This window comes from Epargyreus clarus, unplaced genomic scaffold (genome assembly GCF_041222505.1).
Source record: "Epargyreus clarus isolate Ecla_fem2 unplaced genomic scaffold, WU_Ecla_fem_2.2 ptg000024l, whole genome shotgun sequence".
In the NCBI taxonomy this organism is placed as follows: domain Eukaryota; kingdom Metazoa; phylum Arthropoda; class Insecta; order Lepidoptera; family Hesperiidae; genus Epargyreus; species Epargyreus clarus.
In genome coordinates this window covers 1,875,335-1,897,839 of record NW_027332231.1, presented here as the reverse complement: position 1 = coordinate 1,897,839, position 22,505 = coordinate 1,875,335, and the positions used below count along the sequence as shown (strand labels likewise).

Here is a 22,505-nt window from a genome sequence, read left to right as displayed (position 1 = left end):
TAAATCCCATAACTAATTTTAAATTACAATCCATCTATCAGTTTACATTCATTAAGTGTTAAATTATAGCTAAGTATTGGAAATAAATCGAATAGGTACCTATAAGTAAATGTGTTAGTAGATTTTAATATATCTGTCGGTATTCGGTATGATGTTGAGGTATAAAGTACCTTTCGCAATAGGAGTCTTCTTTCAAATTAAAAAAATATAGAGATTTCAGTAATAATGCCATAATATGAATAAAGGTCTAATTTTTTTATCAATTTGACATATAATGTTATATCCGGTCTATTTGGACATTGTGGTGACATTACTGTAGTACTGTTCTTTGTGTAAATGCAACGAATTTAGATTTACCCATTAAAATACTTATTTATTATAGTACAGCTTTCACTGACTTACTAATACTATTATACTTTATTTAAATCATACATAATAATAATTTAACTAAGTCATTTGTTACGATACTAATAATTAGTATTAGCGCCATCTAGCAGTGCTAGCTCTAACTACATAGTAACCATGTTTGACATGACGTATGAATGAGCTCAAGCTAGTGTAGTAGGAAAAGGAAAACAAATAGTTGCAACAAAGTTCAACAGCTGATAATGTTAGGTCGAAATAGTTATTAAATTTTATTTATAATGTGCATATATTGTTGCAATAAAAATATTATAATGAGACAAACATTTTCAGTGTTAACGCGGTCTTAGTTAGAATCTGACTTGTGTTAATAGTGTTATTTTATATTAAGTTTGTAAGAAACTTGTGAAATAACCTCAAAGTGTCAACAAATACGCCGCTACGGAGTGAACGAGGGTGAGAAGCATTGTTTTTGAAAGTTTTGATTTGTAATGCTAACATTGTCATGTCAATTTAGTTTAATTTATTTAGTTATAAGTTCTGACAATAATGATTGTCTTTTAATGTTAAACGGTCAAAGATCATAACATTGTGTGGTTTGAGTCTGCTTTTAATGATTACAATAATTTATATACTAGTTTTTGCTGGATTTAAATAAACAATGTATTAAAATTAGATAACAATGATTAGATTTGAACAGAACACCAAAGTGACATTTAGACAATGTTTTGATCTTGTACGGGGTCCATAATAAATTACAAAATAGGACAACAAAAAGGATTAAATATTGATAATTGAATTATTTTGAATAATTAATTTTTAGGTATGAATAAGGAGTGAAATTACATAAAATTCATTAATTTCTATTAAAATAGTACCAGAAGTTCAAGATCAAATTGTATTTATTATCTATAAAGATTACGCTCGCATGCCTAACTATCACTATTCACTACCTACTCTAAAAATGGTTACTATGAAAAGATCGTAAATAGGCATCTTACCTTAGTAGAAGCGTCAGATAGAAAAAATGGACTCATTGTTTGAACAACACACCTGGCCATAACCGCTTACCCAACTGCCCATTAATGTTAAGGATAGGTACCCCACTTTGCACTAATGACTTCTAAAATGCGCTCACCTAAAACGTTATCGCATCAAACAATTGGAACTGGGCGATTGACTCGACGTTGGAGCCGGCGAAAGAGATTTCTTTTTCTTCACACTTGATGCCAGACGTCGAAACGCAGGCATATCCGTTTCAAAACACCACCAGCAGTATTCTCTTACAACCAACACAAAATCAACACTGCATCCTCAACACTATAGGTACTATGAAAGCAACAGCGAAAGTTATTCGAGGTTCGTTATCGTATTCGATATTCACACGAGCTCATCGTTCATAACCGACGGCTGTCGGTCGTCGCCGAAATGATCGTCCAGACCGGAGGCTCGCGGTATTCCCACGCAAGGATGTAGTCAATAAAGCGGAATGTGATTACAAAAACGATTATGACGATAACGTAAACGAGCGAAGCTGGAAATCTTGTTTCTGAAAGGGAACGCGTCTGAAGCGTAGAGGAGCGAGAGAAACGGGCTCTTAGCATTGACTGGACTGCGCTTGGGCCGTGCAGGATGCGGCCCATTAGGCAAAAGAGCGTCCATTATTGTATTGTCGTGGGCTTATCGTAACGCTCGTGTCTTTTAAAATTGCTGGGAGCGATAAACGTGTGAGTGTCGCCAAGAATTTCGGGAACAAAGGAGTATTTGCCACCGTTCCTAGTACTTATGATGAAAATTGTTTAAAATATAGTTACAATACATAAAAAAACAGAACAAACAGAATCGATGTAGATGTGATATCATGTGTTAAAAACTGTATCATCTTCGATTCCAATGGGATACCTGTATCACAAGAATAATTATTTTATAAGTTAAGTTATACCAAAAGCGTCGAGAGACCTAAATTAAGGGAATGTCAAGTCACGGGACCGGATCCAGGGTTACTCACGCTTGTTTGTTCAATTGACCAGTTAAGTACCGCCGAAGCTCTGAAGCCGACTATTTCCGTTGATGGTTCACACAGGATCCTATGGGAATGTGATACTTGGGGAGGGATGACAAATATTTATCCTTTGATATATATATTAAAATGTTGACGCTTCCTCGCTTGACCTCGGGTCAAGCCCTTAGCCTTTGAAATGGCGGGTAGTGTGATAAGAATCACCATTAACTGTTCCCGTAATGTGATATTTTGAAACTGTCTCGTACCACATAAGTCTGGTTTGATCGAGTCACAAACGAAGGAGAGGTTGAAGTGATAACTCTGTAATAGCTGTCGGTCAAGCATTGGGATCGGAAGCATGTCGGATCGTATGATTGCTTACGACCGAATTCATACAAGGATGATTGCAACGATGTTGTAAGGTCAGCTGATTGGCTAAAAGTATGAGTCCTACAAGGGGATCGCTAAATTTAGGTTACAAACATTGTGATTAATGATATTTTAAGAAAAATATGTTCTCGCTAGGACCCAGCGCATGTTTCTTATAGACAATATTTGAATTCCATAGAACAAGACCTTGTACCTTCCATCGACGTATCTATAGTTAATTACGGTAACCTAAATACCTAACTTAATTAACAAGCACAGTCGAGTTAAAGTACTGATTTATATACCGTTAGCAATTTTTTTACTTGATACTACATTTGACACGAAAGTAAATAACAAAAAACGTACCTAATATTGATATGTGTCTGTCAATTAGTACTGGTGTTTAATAACAAGATTCACATTTGAGTTTCTATGTCATATAATATAGTGTTTCTGATCCATAAGAGAAACATACTGAGCAGGTAACGGTTTGAACCTCGGTAAGGCGCGACAGTCACACCATCAATTTCAACCAATAGTAAACGAGCACGCTTCTTATTTTAAATCTTCACATAACGTACTGCATCAATGTGTGAGTATTACGCTCATTGCCCAGAATATGGTAAATTAAGCAATCGTTAAAATTTACGTATACATTTAAGGGGCGATTTTTATTGAAAAGATTTAAACTATTGGACATAACACGACTGATAAAAGTAAAATCGTTAAAATGAATACTAAAAGTAAATCTGGTAATCGTTTAAGGCAACAGAAAGTTGTTCATTAGTAGTACAAGTACATACATAGTTTAAACTACTAACGGTGATTATACAATCTACGTTTATTTATGTATATCCAGGATACAGAAACGATTAGTTGGAGCGCAGGTGTGTGCTGATCGAGAAAAACGTATACATTGAAGCCGGTATGTAGACCCTTCACCCACTAGAACGTCGCTAGCGAGGAATTACATGACAATTTAATAACAGCCCGTTCGCATTCCTTTTTCTTAGAATTAATATTGCTGTAAGCCTTGTAACCAATTACACTCGCGATTAGAAACAGGAAAAAGAGAAATCTCGCGTTTCGATATGTTTACGGTCGGATTGGTGGTGAACTGGTGAAGCAACAGCCACTGAGTTAATCGATGAAATTAAATGAAAGCGATGGTTAATTTATTGATGTAAATATAAGTAATATTAAATCTCATTTGCTAAATGAGTTGGCAATTTCGATCGTTCTGATAGTTAGGCAGCTATCACTTGTAACTATTTGTTGATTTTAGAAGATACCGATTTCGAAATTTGTTTTTTATGTAAGAGAAGTAACAAACTGGTATGTCTAATGACTACTAATACTAATCATCTGATGTTACTGTAACTACTGTTACTCATTGATATTGATTTAAATATCTATTATACGTTTTACCATACTCTTCAAATCAGAACGCCTGACCACTACTGCTATTATGCAGACGTAGGTGTATATTGTCGTTGTACTTTAGTACGGAGTTTCGTTATTTTTGAACTCAAAACGTATTTTTTGTTACAAAGAAAATGTGGCCGGTCTCAAAATGGGCGATATGACTTTCTCGAGTACTATACATCATTTATGTAATTGAATTTGCGTGGTGGGCACTAACAATTGCTTTTATATTGGCGCAGATTGGTTTAAATGGGTTCATGGGTATGTAACGTTTGAGCTATCTCGTAACAAGTTACTGTTCATATTAGTGTATGTTTAGTAAGAGTAGTTACCTAGATTGATTTCTAGTGATTCATAAGAAGAATACAGTGACCCAATGCCTGGAGTCTCGAGAAACAGCGTAGTAGATAAGGTCCGTATGCATTGTTTACTATAGGAATTTGCCATAGCCGACTGGAACTATGCAATCAAATCATTAAGTCTTTAAACGACTGTGTTCCAAAGTAACGTCTATTTAATACATACATTTATCGGATTGCATAGTTCGTTTTGGTATTAATAGTGATACGAACGATTTTGTAGATACGGCATAAGACTAATGAAATTGTGAATAAGAAAGTGTTGACTAAATATATTGTCGCTACTATCAAAGTGAGTATAATCATATATTACAAGCTACTATGTAAATGTTCTTTAGTACGTGAGCTTGTATATAGATAATTCACAGTTGGTATGTGTACCTATGCAGGAAAGATTTAATCAATTTTTAACCGACTTCAAAAAGGAGGAGGTTATCAATTCGGCCGGTATCTTTTTTTTTTTTTTTTTTTTTTTTTATGTATGTACAGCAATTACTCCGCCGTTAGTGGACCGATTTTAATAATTCTTTTTTTATTGTGTAGAGACGAGCTGCGAGTTGGTCCCATTTAAATATGGTTAGGATCCATCGATTGGTTCTGGAGAAAAAGAGGGGAACTCCTCCACCCATGTAAATATAACAGCCATAACTTCGCCGTTTATGAACCTATTTTAATGCCTTTAATTTCGTGTGTGGACAATTGCTACAAGTTGGTCCCATTTAAATATGATGAGGATCAGAGTGGGTTCTGGAGGCAAAATATGTAACTCCTCAACTGATGGGTATAATTGAGTTTTGTTTGAAGATATTTGGTGTAGGTTCTAATGAAATTGAAAAACCAGTTTATCTTTGACTATTTAAGGGTCTGATAATGTGGCTCGGAGTCAAAATATGTAACTCCTCAACCGATGGGAATAATGGAGTTGTGTTTGAAGATATTTGATGTACGTTCTAATGAAATTACAAAGCCAGTTCATCATTGACTATTTAAGGGTCTGATAATGTGGCTCGGAGTCAAAATATGTAACTCCTCAACCGATGGGAATAATTGAGTTGTGTTTGAAGATATTTGGTGTAGGTTCTAATGAAATTACAAAGCCAGTTCATCATTGACTATTTAAGGGTCTGCTAATGTGGCTCGGAGACAAAATATGTAACTCCTCAACCGATGGGAATAATTGAGTTGTGTTTGAAGATATTTGGTGTAGGTTCTAATGAAATTGAAAAACCAGTTTATCTTTGACTAGTTAAGGGTCTGATAATGTGGCTCGGAGTCAAAATATGTAACTCCTCAACCGATGGGAATAATTGACTTGTGTTTGAAGATATTTGGTGTAGGTTCTAATGAAATTGCGAGGCCAGTTTATCATTGACTATTTGAGGATCTGATAATGTGGCTCGGAGACAAAATATGTAACTCCTCAACCAATGGGAATAATTGAGTTGTGTTTGAAGATATTTGCTGTAGGTTCTAATGAAATTGCAAAGCCAGTTCATCATTGACTATTTAGTTAGGTTAGGTTGGAACATATGAGACAATATAAAACTAAGCGAGCAGGGCGCGGCAGCGCCCTGCGAGCGGGCGGTTCCAATCAATGTAAATTCAGACCTTACCTTAATTCGTGATCTCGTTTATACAATTTTATATTGTATTAATATAAATGTTATTATGTCATCACTAAAAAGGGTGAAAAAAAATTTTTAACAAAAAATACAACCGACTTCTATGTCACTACAAAGTAAAAAATAATTCAAATAAATGTTGGTTTAGTACATATTTCTGAAGTCGGCGCTCAATATATTTCGTTGGATAACGATGTCAACAGCGTATCTAATATGAGCGTATCAATATATTTCGTTGGATAACGATGTCAACAGCGTATCTAATATGAGCGCCGACTTCAGAAATATGTACTAAACCAACATTTATTTGAATTATTTTTTACTTTGTAGTGACATAGAAGTCGGTTGTATTTTTTGTTAAAAAATTTTTAATACCATCTGGTACTACATTAAATGTCAAAAAAATAAATTTTATAACGAAACATTATTGTATGTAGACAACAAAGCAAGTGTTTTTGTTTTATCTCTTCGTATAACTAGACTTATGTTTACATTTTGTGCGACGTAATTTAAAAAGGGCAGTGTCCATATAATAGCACTATTTTTAATAAGCACAAGTGTCAAATATTATCCCGCCATTTAGATAATGAAAAATGTTATTGTTTATAGGTGCTAAAATTCAGATAGTTTTATCGTTAATTAATTGTAACATACAGGAGCATTGAACAATTAATTCGTTGAGAATTGACAGATATCTCAGGGATTATTTCGTAATAATAGCAATAATTAATCCATAATTGTACGAGATAACGGTCTGTTCGTCGTATAATATATTTATTATAAATTTCAATATAATTACAGTGAAAAAGATAAAATATTAATTAAATAATTAATTAAAAAAAGAAAGTTATAAAAATATAAATTAGAGGAAATATTGTGGAAAATTTTATACGAGATCTCTTAGCGATAACTCAATTCATAATATTGGAAAATTTCGTAATAGCTACTATCAACAGAGACTCGTCTTTTATCAAAGTGATCCGTATTTATTGCAAATCACTGTAATAATGTCTTTCTTTTTTAATGTGTAATAAAGTGTGCTGTATTGTATTGTATATTTACATATCAGTCATCGGTTATTAGGTATACAAGTAAGTATCAATATTTTATTTAGTATTGTTGTAATAGTCGACTTTAAATGATCAATGAATCACACCAATATTTTATACATATAACATTACTGTGTTGTAGTTGGATATTTTGTATTCATTAATTTACAACGCGGTAGGTAATTTAAATAGCAGTTATTTTTGGTTTTACTCATTCCATAGATGCGTTAGACATTTTAACCGTCTTAAAATACTAATGTACGAGTATATTATACTTTACTTCAATTACTAAAAGTTGTTGCAGCAGTAAAAACGTACATATTTGCAAATTTTAATGACTTTTAGTTCCCTGTGAAGTTTTAGTTTTAATGATATTGACACATAATACATACTATTAATTATTTTACAATTCAAAATTTCTTGAAAATATTTGTAGTAATAATTAAATATTTCGTTTGTCGTTGTAAAAAATGTCCTAAAATACTTCGACATAAATATTGTTACAATAAAAATGTAAATTGTAAATTCTTACTTATAGTTATAATGGTACCATAAATTCGCGTTCGGTTAATAACCTTCGATAGCTCAGTTGGTAGAGCGGTGGACTGTAGCGGTTAAAATTAGAGTCATCCATAGGTCGCTGGTTCAAATCCGGCTCGAAGGAAACTTTTTTGTTTTTTTTTCTTGTATATTTATAAAAAATATTGAAGTATTTTTAATATCATTATTTTTTATTATTAAACATTATAATTTTTGTTCAACTTAATTTTTCTTTTTTGTAGAATGATCCTATAGTTTGTAAGGAGTTTTTGCCAACATTTAGTATTCATTTATTATTCAATGTTTTCCCATGATTAAAACAAAACGGAACATCAAAATTAAATATCATAGTCGTTTTTACAGTAATAAATAAAGTTGTCCTTAATTTTATTGTATTTTTTCAGACCGGAATTGAACCGGGGTCCTTGCGACTTCATAAATAAATTACGTAATTTAAATAAATAAAAATTCTTAAGCAATTACTATATAAAAAAATCTACAAATTAAATAAAACGAAAGATTTGAGAAAATCAATAGTTTGTTATAACGACAACTAGCGACATCTGTTGAGTGATTTGAAAATCAAATGAAACTAATTTTAATTCAGTTTCTTCTCAACATTGTAACATAAAATGTAACATTGTATGTAAAGATTTCTTATCATTTATCAATTTTGTTCTTGACATGATGTTTGTTTTGTTCTATTTATTTTATTGAGTAAATAAAATGAAGGTTTTAGGTTTATTATGTTTGTGTTAAGGTAGTCTTGTTTTAATGAAGTAAGAAATAAAATAAATGATAAGATTTAAATATAAATCAAATGTATACTTTGTATACGCTTCAACGCTCTGGGATTTGAACCCGGAACTTAGCACATTTATTTTAAAATATTACACTATGGAAGTAACCACATAAATATTACTGGCTACCTATATCTGTTTTTAAAAAATAAATTATTCCAAATTTAAACCGCACTTAAAACTAAACTTACCTTTGCTGATGGGCAGGTGCTGGTACAATTGATAATTCGAAAAAGGAATAGATTTAACTTGGCCGTCGGAACAGCCGATGTGAAGTGATGGTGAAGGAAGATGGCCACCGGCTTATATAGTGGGAGAAATGTCGCAAATTGCATAGACCACCCGCTGAATAGCTCATCACAGTTTCGAGGGTGTGGTTATGGTCTGCAAATTTGTAATCGGGTACGCGCCCTGTCTTCATGATATATTAACCTTTATCCATGTTACAGTCCGATGGTTGCTAATTTTGGTTGATGTACATTGCTGGTTATTTAGGTACCACTTTTTACCATTAGTTTTTACATTCCGTGCAACATATTATCATGTTGTCGCATTTTTTATTACTTTGCCAAAAGTCAAATTTATTTATTTTTAATAAAAATTGCGTATCTAATATGGCAGCATTTCTATTTGCCTCTTGTCAGTATTCTAAAATATATGAGCGAAAAATAAACTGATGCTTTCGTGACAGTAAAATTATACAATTCTGGAGTAAATGAAATATAATTGAGTAGAAATATTATTATATATTGATATAAATTAATTAATATTCTACAATATCAGTCCCTTAACCGCTAAAACAGGCAATGGATAGCGAACTTTAGGAAATGACCGTGTGAAAGCATGAATTGATTCAAGATTCAAGGATGTCATACATTCAGAGTTACAGACATCAAATTAGTATTTTCTTATAGTTGAATTGCGCCTATACACGAACTATATTCGATTTTCGTTTGAATTTTGTGGTAAATACTTTTCTGAGGAGTTCTAGCTTCATCTGAGGACTAGCGGCGTGGTGAGGGGTAGCGGCGCATATGTGTCCAACCCCAGATAGGAATCTAATCTTATCTGGGTATGATAACAGATGTCCATAAGCGGCAATAGCCACTTACAATCAGGTGGACTGCATGTTACTCCTGTATTATAAAAAAAGTATTTTAGGGGATGGAGCTTCTTTGTTGAATTTAGGTCTTCCCTAATTTGCGCTATTCAGAATTCAAATCTGTTCTATGCCTTCTAAATCCAACGGTAGTCAGCTGTCTTCTTCAGGTTATGCCGATCTGATCAGGAGGTGACATATAACTTATCTTTCTCAAAAAAATGTCTTATACTGTTTTAATTATACCTGAGAAGGTATAATTAAAACAGGTAGGTAGGTCTTTATCTAATAGCTGTTACACTTATAATAAAATTGTAAAAGTCGTTCGTCTCATAATTATCCGTTCCCATTACTGTCCATTTTTATTGAATTGGAATCATTCCAGTAACTTCCAGTTCCAGCTATTTATGGAAATAATGTTTCGTGATAGCATCTACATCTAAATTAAGCCACTTGTGGGAATAATCAGAGCTCTCATTCATGTAGGTATAGGTGCTATTATGGTAGAGTTATCTTTTTATGAAGTGCCTGTGGACGTGTGGTACTGGATAATTGTTTTCATGTTTTGTTTTAAAGATTCGCACTTGGTCCTAAAAGTTTCCCACGGTCCGGAATTTGACGGACGGCGGACTACCACGGACCCACAAAGGCTCTTTGTGCGGTTTGTAACTGCCACAGAACTGGTCTGTAGTAGCTGCCCTTGGTCGTGGAAAGCCATGGTCTACGGCCCTTCTAACGGTGTTCTATCGGTCTGTCGGTCTTGAGGTTCTATTTTGACATTGTAATACTCAAATTGAAAGATATGTAAAGCAAGGGGTCGAGAATAAAAAAAAAAAGAGCGCCTTTGAAGTTACCGACTTGCGGCAGTTCCGACATACCGCTACACATTCTTTCACGCTATAACAGACTATGATTTTTTCAAGTTACGTCCACAAGGTTCAGCCCGCACAACGTTTCTTTGTAATATCAAAGATTGTGGGAAGCCAGAAAACGCTTAATAAACATAACATTTTTGCAAGCATTCGTCTGACAAAATTTGTCTACCATTTGTTTGTGAACACATATCTTGGTGTACTATAAACGTGAACTGATTGTGCAGATTTAAAAACAATTTTCATTATTTTACAGTTGCAATGGCGGTCGAAGGCGTGATGGTCTCCTACAACTACTCGGAAGACGGCGAGCACGCGAACATCCTGACAGTGGCCGCGTCCGGCATCAAGTTCTCCAACCGATGGGTGCTGACACACGGCTCCATCCTCTCCCCTCTGAAGGAAGCCCACATCATCAAGAACGCGAAGAAGCCTATCCTGAATGATGAGTTCTATGACCACCTCCCGGAGATGTACGTGACCTGTGAGAAGGAGGTGTCCAAAACTCCAAACGTCTATGAAAGTGTCGAAAGGTTAAGTCGGGAGAGAAATCTGGATAATGATGCCGATCTAGAACACAGTAGCTATCAAATCAGGGTTTTGACTGGAAGGTTAGTGTGGAAGTTTTGACTACGCCTATATAAAATAATGAAGTGATTCAGACCGATTTAGTTAATAACAGTTTTATGAATAGGACATTTATTAATGTTGTTTGCTTTATGAACCTACCTACGTGTGGATTAGTCAATGGATAACGGAAAAACCATCTAATATTAAAATTAACGGACAGCATCATGTATTTAACTAAACGCGAGCTTTGGCACGTAGGTACTTAAACTAAAATATTTTCGAAGTAACATTTTTTACTCCCAATATAATTCGTTTACCCTTACAAAAAACCTCGTTAACTTAGACAGGTAATGTTGGAAACGAGTATGCAGCCCATCCAATGATTAGTAGCAACTGCTGCCCATAAATATCAGTAATAGACCCCAGATAAGATGAAAACTATCTGCGGACGGCCACAGGCGCGTTGCTACCCCAAAGGTCTAAGTTGGACCGTCTGGGATAAGGTACCCCCGTTACCGCAACATTCAAACTATAACACAGTAGTATTTAACACTATAGTATACGGCGGAAACAGACAACGATGTCTCTGGAGTCAAACCACGAACGGTTCTACCATCTTATGCGGATCGAATAGCCATTTGACCATAAGTCCATTCAAGACATTTCCTGCAGAATAGTCCACGCGTGGCAGTGCCCCATCCTGGACCGTTGCGTGGACGACATCCTGTACAGCTGGACCATCGGCCACCGGGACGGCGACGTGGAAAAACAGACGCAGCTGGGCAAAGCTCTGCTCTCCGTCTTCGTGCTTGTGGACTTGGAGTGCGATAACCGAGGTATATGAATCATTGGTTTTTTTTTTATAATATAGGAGTAGCAGACGAACATGGAGATCACCTGGTGGTAAGTGGCTACTGGCAGCTATGGGCATATGAATCCCAGGTAGGATTATATTAATACAGGTCGGCCGCAGATGCGCCGCTACTACTAAGTAGGTACTAAGCTGGAACGCCTCAGAAAAATATGTCTGCCTCTAACAAAAACACAGCAGTTATTCGGTAGAAATTAGGTGCGGCGGTGGGCGATATAAATTATCCTATACCACAAAATGTTCTACTTTATACAATCGGCTACTATAATGCGTATATTTTTTATAAGATTTAACAGCAAAGAGCATTAAGTTCATCTGATTTCTATCCTGTGACCATTGTCGCTCATGAATATATGTAACCAACTTCATTTGTAATCAACAGAGGCTCTACTTGAAGCCGTCAGAAATGATGCAACTCCACTAATATAATCACCTCATATGTAAGTCAGCATCTATATCGAACTGGGCTGCTGCACGCTAAAACGGGCGTAGTGGTGGTGCCCCCGGTTTAATCGTTCGACCGCCTTCAAAATTTGATGCTGAGCTTATTCCAATTCAATTAATATACTAAACACTAGAAGCGTTACAACATAAGTTTTCTAAATAAATATTGCAAAGATTTTTCTCTGTTGTCATCATAGGAATAATGGTAAATGAAAAACATTGTTATGAAATCATAATTTATTAACGAAACTTTCACAACATCAACAGACCTTCTTGCCACAAGTATGTTGCATCTCTGTAAGATAAAATTACTTTTAATGTCAAGTGAAAACATAATAATAGATTTAAAAGTTAGTACTCAGGAATCAACTACAATTGTAAGTTATTATGAAATTGAAGCAGTAACGAGCGTGTAGTCAACCGGATAGTAAGTGGTAGGTAATTGCTAGATCGTACATGCCTGTTATCAACCAAAAATATAATTTGAATCGTAACTGAGGTCAGCCACCCATGATGTACTAACGGAGAACACTAAATTAGAATGTTTGAAGAATGTCTCCCTGACTACACCCTTGAAACAAAAACAAAGTAGCAGTTTACACTGTTATTATTAGACAGGAATACGTGTAGCGGTGGTGCCACCAGTGTCGAACCAAGAAAAGTTTCCTTCGTGATTCCTAGATAAAATCTACCGTTAAGACTTAAAACTAGACTTAGGGTAGATAGGTTAATTTACTACTAGTACTTGTCAACGGTGTCTGCCCGCCATCGCAGTTTAGCGTGACCACGATCAATGCTACCCTGTCGAGATAACGGCAAAAAGAAATTTTATAACCGCATATCGTGAGTACCCTTTACATTTTAAATCTAAATTCCGCAATAATGTTAGTCTAAAGTCATATAAGACCTTTTTTTTTTTTTTTTTTAGGGGGAAACCTTCAAAAGGTACCCGGTGCCGTGGGAGCGACACGGGTTATGTGGGACTTTTACCGCACTAAAACCCCCCCGGTGGCCGTCCTCGGCGCTGCGTAGAGGACTCCGGGATCTCCAAAGGAACGCGACCGGAGTCCTCTCAGCGCACTGCCCCGTCGGGCTCCCAGGTGACTTTGTGTCACCACACCGTCTGGTGTATACGACGGAATGCGACCACACATACCGTCGCCCTTCCCGGGGTCGCGGTATGTGTTTGCGGGCGGTTTGAGCTCCCACTCTTGCCGCCCGTAACCCCGAAAGCCCCTTTTAGTCGCCTCTTACGACAGGCAGGGGATACCGTAGCCCTATTCTAAAGTCATATAAGACCTAGAAATTCAGCAGCAATTCCATCAAACAACTTCTAGTCTACAAAATTACCATCCTGCGGGTCCTTAGCTAGGGTGAAATCATTTCTCCAACTATTGATAGTGCCCATATGTGACGGGAACGTCGGAAACAAGGTCCAGTAGTTGTCGATAGCGTCCTTCTTTATCATTCCTATTACTCCCAGGAATATTCCACCAAGGAGGATGGCATGCTTGGATCCGAGATATGACGCTAGTATTGGTCCGCAAGCCAGTCCACCTGAGAATTAAAAGAATTGATGGAGGATTTGGAATAATCTCGTAAACGTGAACTATTTTTTTGGATTCAAACGTTAATAACGCATTATTAGCCTCGTAGTTATTAGCGAATCTGACTGTATTTTGTTATACAAGAAAGAATGACTGACCATCATTCTTGTTTTCACGTAAAACAGACTCGATTGTACATATGAGAATCTTCCGAAAATAAAGCGAAAGTTAACGCGGTTTTTATTTTTGTATGTTGCTGACTGCAGTAGATGCATAACTTCACGGGAAGAAATTACAAAACTGTCGCATTCTACAACATCCATGGGAAGAAAGAGTATTCAAAGGCAAAACGTGTCATACAATTTGATAGAATTTACCAAGGAAATAGTTCAAGGAATCGTCCTTCTCCCTCGCGTGCTGTGCGGCGTTAGCTGCCAGCGCAAAGGTGGCGCCCATGAGCGCTGGATGACCCATGTGGAAAGCGTACCTAAATTATAGAAAAAAAATCTATATAATATCGCGCTCAAAGCCTTCGCCCTCTGACATCGTGTGCCTTTGATTTCATTTGGTAACACGGTGACCGGTGACTGTTTGTAAAAAACGTACAGAGCCCGTGCCATTATGAGGTCTTGACCCTTTAGGGGTCTGCTAATGAGTTCTCTTGAGCTCCTTGTGCCTGCGGATAACCAACTTCAACATTGCCCCTATTTCAGGACCAGACCTCACGCCTCATAGACTTTTTGAAGATCACTCTAAGATAAAGCTTCTAGATCTATTACGTAAAGATAGATTACCGCCGCATTATATGTCCCAACTCCGTCGCATGCGAATACAGCAGGACGTCGAAGGTGCCGGCTACCAAACCGGCTATTGCTCCGTACCGTGCGGTCACCATTGTCTACAATTAATCACAAAATCATTAGCGAAATATAGCCAATCTGTGATGTTTGCGAAACGTCGATAAAGAAATTTGAAAATGGTAGAATCCTTTGTGGTTCGATTCCAGCGCCACACCTTTCTGCCTAATAACAGCAGTGTTAGGCGCTGCTGTGTTCCTTTTGAAGGGTGTGGTAAGAGAGACATACTTTTCCGAGACGTTCCAGCTTAGTCCTCAGGGGTAGCGGCGCATCTGTGGCCGACCTCATATCTAATCCTATCTGAAATTGACTACAGATGTCCATGGGCAGCAGTAGCCACTTACTATCAGGTGGACTGCATGCTCGTCTGCTACTCTTATATTATATAAAAAAGCCTCAGCCATCAGCATTGTTAGCAATAAGGACCACATAGTAGTTGAGCACAAAAGAAACGGTCCACGCAGTATCGTAAACACGCCTTACAGCGACTGCATATATGCTGAATCGACTTTAGTTATTGTGTTGGTAGTACAAGTAGCTGCAAATGACGCTTAGACGTGTGCGGGGTGAAGCATTTAATTGCTGCTGTGAGAACGTAATCTTCTGATCCGCAGTCAGACATCTAGATACAAGCCGCGAGACTGCATGTAAACATTCGTAAGCATTTTATATGAAATATTGAATTGAAAAAATTGTAATACCTTTTTCGACACGTCGCACCCATCAGGTGTATCGTAATATCTATAATAATTTCGTCTTTTCTTCTCTTTACATTCACAAGACATTGTTACTTTATTTTATCAGTAATGTATTATTCATTAGTACTTTTATTTATTTTTGGTTGTCAATTATATTGACAACTAAATTATTGTCATGAGATTTTTTTTAATTACGTAATAATGTGGCCAAGTTTATAGACACACCAAATACTTAATGTATTTCGTGTATTAATAAATTTCACGCAGTTGATTGCTGCTCTAAATTGAGATCATTATGGGGTATAGATTGTTTGAAAATAAATAATCTATTTAATTTATAACGTAGTTATTAAAACTCAATACAATAATCATCATAAATATTTTTATTCTAGGTCTAAAAACTTTGAGGCCACTATCAGAGCTTCTGGACATGGTGCGACCTCCTCCTGAACGAGGTTCAAACGTTGAAGTGCATTCTACGCCATTCGGATGTGAGGTAAGTAAGAATAAAATCATTACTAATATTGAATTTTTGCGAACCTATAAACATGCTCTCGTAAAAATCTTATTGCTTTCATGACAATACAAGGTATTTGGTTCATCTGGCTGATGTCTCGGAACTCGTCAATAAATGGCGCCACTAGTATTCTGAATCACGCTATCACAGTTTCCTAACATCTTTTCCCAAACTGAAACTACTTAGAAAAAAATGTGTCTATCCAGGTATTCCTTAACGCTGTGACGAGGGGGTCGGTGTGCGGGGTGGTTGGTAAAAGACCTTCCCTCCTCCTCACAGATGCCGCCACTGCTTTAGGCTCTGAGGGCGGGCCGGTCTTCACCGAGGGACCTACGTAAGTTTGTGATTATATTTGCAAAAAAAATAGCTTCTTAAAATAAAATATTACTTCAAGAATTATTATAGGTAATAGTGCGTTTTTAGGGTTCCGTATTTATTATTAAATACTAAAAGTTTTTAAGGATTTATTATCGTTTCATATATTCTTGGTAAATAATTTCAAATGTCTTTCACATTTGGAGAACTGAAAAATTGTAGTTTAGACATTGGCGAATGACGCTTAGAATTATTTATTTGTATTTCTGTGTGATATATACGCAGATATCCCACATAACATGCAATATTTCTACCATTACTCTCATTCATCCCTAAGTGTTGTGGATACTAAATTATTATATGTAAATAAAAAAAGGGTTGAAGGTGGTAGAACCCTTTGTGGTTCGACTCCGGCGGCACCACCGCCACACCTATTTCTACCTAATAACAGCAGTGTTAGGCGCTGCTGTGTTCCGGTTTGAAGGGTGTGGTAAGGGAGACAGACTTTTCCGAGGCGTTTCAGCTTAGTAACGGCGCATCTGTGGCCGACCTCAGGTAGGAATATCTAGTCCTATCTGGGGTTGATTACAGATATCCATGGGCGGCAGTAGCCACTTTTTTTTTTTTTTTTTTTTTATAATATAAGAGTAGCAGACGAGCATGCAGTCCACCTGCTGGTAAGTGGCTACTGCCGCCCATGGACATCTGTAATCAACCCCAGATAGGATTAGATATTCCTACCTGAGGTCAGCCACAATGAGGTTTCAAAGGTGGTAGAACCCTTTGCGGTTCGACTCCGGCGGCACCACCGCCACACCTATTTCTACCTAATAACAGCAGTGTTAGGCACTGCTGTGTTCCGTTTTGAAGGGTGTGGTAAGGGAGACAGACTTTTCGGAGGCGTTCCAGCTTAGTCCTCACGGGTAGCGGCGCATCTGTGGCCGACCTCAGGTAGGAATATCTAATCCTATCTGGGGTTGATTACATATGTCCATGGGCGGCAGTAGCCACTTACCATCAGGTGGACTGCATGCTCGTCTGCTACTCCTATATTATAAAAAAAAAAAAAAAAAAAAAGCCACAGATGCGCCGCTACCCCTGAGGACTAAGCTGGAACGCCTCGGAAAAGTCTGTCTCCCTTACCACACCCTTCAAACCGGAACACAGCAGCGCTTAACACTGCCGTTATTAGGTAGAAATAGGTGTGGCGGTGGTGCCGCCGGAGTCGAACCACAAAGGGTTCTACCACCTTCAAAACCACCACCTTCAAAACCACTTACCATCAGGTGGACTGCATGCTCGTCTGCTACTCTTATATTATAAAAAAAAGTTCATGACAAGTTTATTGTATGGCAAACACAGTGTTTACTGTCTATTATACACAAAAATGCAATTTTTTCATGATTTTTTAGTTAAGTATATGTAAAATAACGAGTATTTCCAGTAAGGAGTTGGTGGGTCTGGTGGTGTGCAGCGTGTCGTGGTGGCGCGGCGAGTGGGTGGGGCTGACGCTGGCGGCGCCGCTGCGCTCCGTGCTCGCCGCCAAGCTGCGCGTCGCGCCCGCCGCCGCCAACAGGCCCCTGCCGTCCCCCTCGCAGGCGAGGATACTGGGTAAGAGCTATGTATTTCTTTTCATCAACCTATTATTGTCCCGCTGCTGGGCACGTGTCTCCTCACAAAATGAGAATGATTAGGCCTTTGTCCACCGCGCTGACCAAGTGCATATTGGTAGACTTCAACACATACCTTTGAAAACTATATTTATTTAATGCTGCTTAAAATGGAAGAACGCTCTCTGATTTATGATTTTAGATTAATATTATCGCGAAATTGGGATAGTTTAAGCGAAAATGTGTCGAAGTATCTAAAATAAAAAAACATAAAATCGTATATAGTAACATTGTAAAATGCCTGTGGAACCACTGCGGCTGCACCTCTTTCTGTTTAATTACAGCAGTGTTAAGCGCTGCTTTATTGTGATTTGTAGAGTGTAGTAAAGGAGACGAGACCTATTTCTGCCTAATGACTGCCGTGTTAAATGCTGCTGTGTTTTGGTTTGAAGGGTAAGGGAGACATACTTTTCCGAGGTGTTTCTACTTAGTCCTCAGGGGTAGCGGCGCATCTGTGGCCGGTCTGACGTAGGAATTTACTTCATCAAAGGTTGATTTCAGATGTCCATGGGCAGCAGTAGACACTTACCATCAGGTGGACTGTATGATCGTCAGCTACTCCAATATGATATGAAAATGCGAATATTACTCTTAATTCTAGTGTATCTAGGGATGAAACATCAGAATTAGAAGAATTGCAGTAATTCAAAGAAAAAAAAGAAATTTAAACTAAAAATGTTTATACTATTGTATGTTTGGTTTATTTATATAATGATATTTGTTCCAGAGAACATAGACAGTACGACGGTGCTGGTGCGGTGCGGCGCGGCGTGGGGCGCGGGCGTGTACCTGGGCGGCGGCTACGTGCTCACCTGCGCACACGTTGTCAAAAACGTTAGCTCGTTATATACATTCTTGTTTTATTTATTAATGTTTTCATTCGTATTTATAACGATCTTATCTTTTAAGATAGAGTTAAGTAAAATATCATGAATATAATGTAATACATGAAAGTACTGTCGATCTTGGTTCAGCTATTTTTGAAAGGGGGATCTGGTTAATTGACAAACGATCCTGACATTCACGTAAGTAAATGCTATTCATATTGAAAGTGGTCGAACAGAAAATCACGAATTATACCCATCAATTAAATTTTTCGTTTTATATTTCTTCATTGTTATTCTATAACAATTTTGCTTACAAGTTTCTTTGTAATTATTTCCAGCATAGCCTCCACAAAATATCCCTGTACTGCCAGAACGTAAAAGAGACGGCGATAGTGCGGTACAAGACGCGGGACGACCGGGCCTATGACCTGGCGCTACTGTACACCAACCCGCAGAACTGGACGCACCTCAAGCCCGCCGTGTTCGCTGAGGAACCCGCGGAGAAAGGTATTACACGTTAAGTTGCTCATATACCCCGCTAGATGGCGCTATACCGCTAGAGTGGGAGAGAGACGGTGATAGTGCGGTACAAGCCGCGGGACTGGACGCACCTCAAGCCCGCCGTGTTCGCCGAGGAACCCGCAGAAAATGGTATCACACGTTATAGTTGCTCCAACACACTGCTAGATGTCACTGTACGGCTAGAAAGTGAGAGAGATGGGGAATAAGCGTTCTCGTTATCTATTGCCGATTGGCTTAAGATCCGTCACCGATGCGTTGATACTCCTGAGGACTAAATTAGAATGCCTCATACGAGAAAAACTGTTTGGAGTCAAATTACGAAGGGTTCTAAGACCTTTGAAACCTATTTTCTCTTATCATATATGAGTGAATTTACAAGTGTAGGACAGAGATAAGGTTTTTTTTTCACTTCTTATTTCTTTATAGAACTATCTACTTATCAATAAATACAACAAAAAGCAATTTTTAAAATATCCGGCTCGAAGGACCAATAATTTTGACATGACGAATTAAAATATTATTTCTGTACATATTTTTAGATTCTCGTCTCCGTTTTTCCAGGTGAGTCAGTATTAGCGGCGGGGTATCCATACTTCAACGAGATTAACTTGGAGGAGCTGAAGCCCACGATCACTAGTGGGCACGTGAACAACGTATCTCCCTCCATGATACAGACATCTTGTTGCGTGCAGTCTGGATTCAGGTATGTTTTATTTATTTTTCAGGTAAGTTTTTATTTAAAACGTTAACTAATGCTGTTGGAAGATCACTGATTCGTGTATAGATCACATAATTGCTTCGGATCGCTTAAACCCTTCTACAAATTCCTTTTGAGTTGAGTGTTTTAACACTAAATATAATGGTTTATCATGATAACTATTTTTTTTTTGCGTTAGAATACCTGTTAAGCCCTTACGTTCCTCTAGTAAGTATGGATTTCTTGCCACGACTGGGACGGGCATAAAATATTATTTACTATGTAGATACATAATAATAGTACAGATTGGCGGAAATATTTGTGAATAAGTGGACATAATTAGAGACACACTTTGTTATAATTTGGCGACTAGGTATTTGGGTGTTAGAAACCTGGTTTGAAGGTTTAGAAACCTTGGCCTTTTATGGACGATTTATTGATAAGTTGACCTAGTGAACAAGCATCATACATGCCATTCTAAGTTTTAAGCTCGTCTTTATATAACCTTTTTTATGGTGACAAGAGATGTGTACTATACACGTTAGTGGGTTAATGTTAATGTGTTATGTTTCAGTGGCGGTCCAATATACCGTATAAACAAGCGCTCCCGCGTTGAAGTGCTAGCGGTGATCGTGAGCAACGCCAAGACGCAGGGCGGCGCCTGCTACCCCTACATCAACATGGCCGTGCCCGCCCGGACCTTCGCCAGAGCCCTGCAGCACTTCATGCTGGATAGAGGTTAGAGAGAGAAAGATAGAATGAAAGAAAAAGAAAAAAATAATTAAAGATACAACTAGATACTAGGAAAGATAGAAAGACAGAACGATAGAAGGAAAGCTAGAAACAATTAAAGATAGAAATAAAGATCTGTTTTAGGTTAGAGAGGTTAAAGAACGTCTTTTCCATTTTAGAAACAAGGCTTTTGTTAATCGACTGCGGGGGGTAATGTTTTTCAAGCAAAATATCTATGTATGTCTCATATTTTGTATGTCTACCTACAAAAAGGAGGATGTTCGATAGTATTTTTATGTGTGTTACGCCATTTCTCCGTTACAGTCCGCGTAAAACTGCTAGTCCGCTCTGAATATAGAAATTAATCGCTTCGCCATAGCAGATTTTATGACTACACCTGCTCGCAACAACTTCAGAGCGGACTAGCAGTTTGACGCGGACTATGCCTATGAACCGAATTTGAAAAATATTTTGGTCTTATTCTAGTTGCCCTTTTTTATTGCCTATGTGTATAATTTAGTCAAATCCAACCTCATGATAAAACCATTGAAACCGTTTGAGCTATAGGGTGTGCCAAAAAACTAAACATACATAGGTACACTCGAAAAGCCTAGTCTTCCGCAGTAGAGTAAAAAACTAATAATAAAATGGTACAAGGATTAAATTCAAAACAATGTATTTCAGATGACTCTCAGCTCACGACGATAGAAAATAACAAAGAGATGATTCAGTCGCAATGGAGGCTGCTCCCCTACAGATCGAAGATATGACGTCAGCTTACTTTATACTAGTCATTGTATGTACATAAATATGTAGGTTTACTGTGAAATGGTTATGTTTAATAGTTAATAGTAAGGTAGGATTGGTTATCCATAAGGTATAGGGATGTAAACCGATTTTATGGAATTTATTATTATTAAGAAAATTCAATATATAACGCTTGGTACACTTATAGCCTTCACTGAAATCTTAATTCATTATTTGTTTTTTTTTTTTTTTGCTAGGATCTAACCAGAAAACGCAGTATTGCATTTATTTTATTAGGTATTTAGTACAAAATGAAAGTGTTCAAAATTACTAAATTCATTTCATATTGTGTTTCATAATCAAATAATAGATATCCCAGTGATATTTTCTGACAGCGTGATTATGTACAACGAATATCTGTAATTAATTTAGTTAATTTTTGACTATTGTACAAAATCTGTAAACTGACCTAATTTAATATCCGTAATATAAAAATTCAAGTTAATCAAATTGAAAAAAAATCCATTGTGTTACCAATAAAGCGTCTTAAATGTTACAAGCTGTATTTTTATTTATATTATTAATTATAAATTAATTCAGTATTAAATAATATAGCATGTATGTCATTATTACTAGATTTTTTATTTATGAAAAGTTCTTGTTAAATTAGAGATAAATTCTTAAATTGCTGCTATCTTTTCTGGGACTTAAAATTTAAAACTCACAAAGCATTATTCAGCCGCTTCCGAAGGTAGACAGCAAACCGCAATATTCGTAAAATATAGAAATGTGGGTAAAATATAGTTTCCATTATGGCGCGATAAATTTTCAAGCGCGACTGTCCATGATTGCAACAATGGGCAACACTACATAATTATATAAAATGTGCAAAGCATGGTAAAAAAGAATCAAAAATTATTGACAAAATTACTGACTAATATTAGAATTGTTTGTATTTACTTTAACGGGATTTCCATTAGAAAATAGAAAC

At 36.9% G+C, this 22,505-nt stretch overlaps 3 protein-coding genes and 1 non-coding gene across 5 annotated transcripts in view; 2 read left to right on the top strand and 2 right to left on the bottom strand.

Annotated features, from left to right (window-relative positions):
* Positions 1–8,791, bottom strand: part of ITP (ion transport peptide) — an 83,053-nt gene extending 74,262 nt beyond the window's left edge. The window contains exon 1 of one of the 2 annotated variants that reach the window (XM_073086703.1): positions 8,721–8,791. The gene's annotated coding sequence lies outside the window, so the exon portion shown is untranslated. Of the gene's footprint in view, positions 1–1,501; positions 1,959–8,720 lie in introns of those variants that run through there. The other variant, XM_073086702.1, reaches the window with a different exon arrangement.
* LOC140752416 (peroxisomal leader peptide-processing protease) lies at positions 566–21,758 on the top strand. The gene is made up of 11 exons (XM_073086705.1): positions 566–819; positions 10,757–11,111; positions 11,743–11,906; positions 15,880–15,983; positions 16,211–16,338; positions 17,764–17,930; positions 18,717–18,823; positions 19,155–19,323; positions 19,900–20,041; positions 20,610–20,773; positions 21,452–21,758. The coding sequence occupies exons 2-11, from the start codon at positions 10,762–10,764 to the stop codon at positions 21,535–21,537; spliced, it is 1,581 nt and encodes a 526-aa protein (XP_072942806.1). The 5' UTR covers positions 566–819; positions 10,757–10,761; the 3' UTR covers positions 21,538–21,758.
* TRNAY-GUA (transfer RNA tyrosine (anticodon GUA)) lies at positions 7,764–7,853 on the top strand. The gene is given in 2 exon segments: positions 7,764–7,800; positions 7,818–7,853. It is a non-coding gene; the product is annotated as a tRNA-Tyr (tRNA).
* On the bottom strand, positions 12,633–15,629 carry LOC140752414 (NADH dehydrogenase [ubiquinone] 1 alpha subcomplex subunit 11). The gene is made up of 5 exons (XM_073086700.1): positions 15,491–15,629; positions 14,727–14,830; positions 14,310–14,419; positions 13,736–13,942; positions 12,633–12,680 (listed from the first exon to the last, which is right to left on the bottom strand). Exons 1-5 carry the CDS (start codon positions 15,572–15,574, stop codon positions 12,646–12,648), a joined length of 540 nt encoding a protein of 179 aa, XP_072942801.1. The 5' UTR covers positions 15,575–15,629; the 3' UTR covers positions 12,633–12,645.
* Positions 21,759–22,505: the final 747 nt, after the last annotated feature.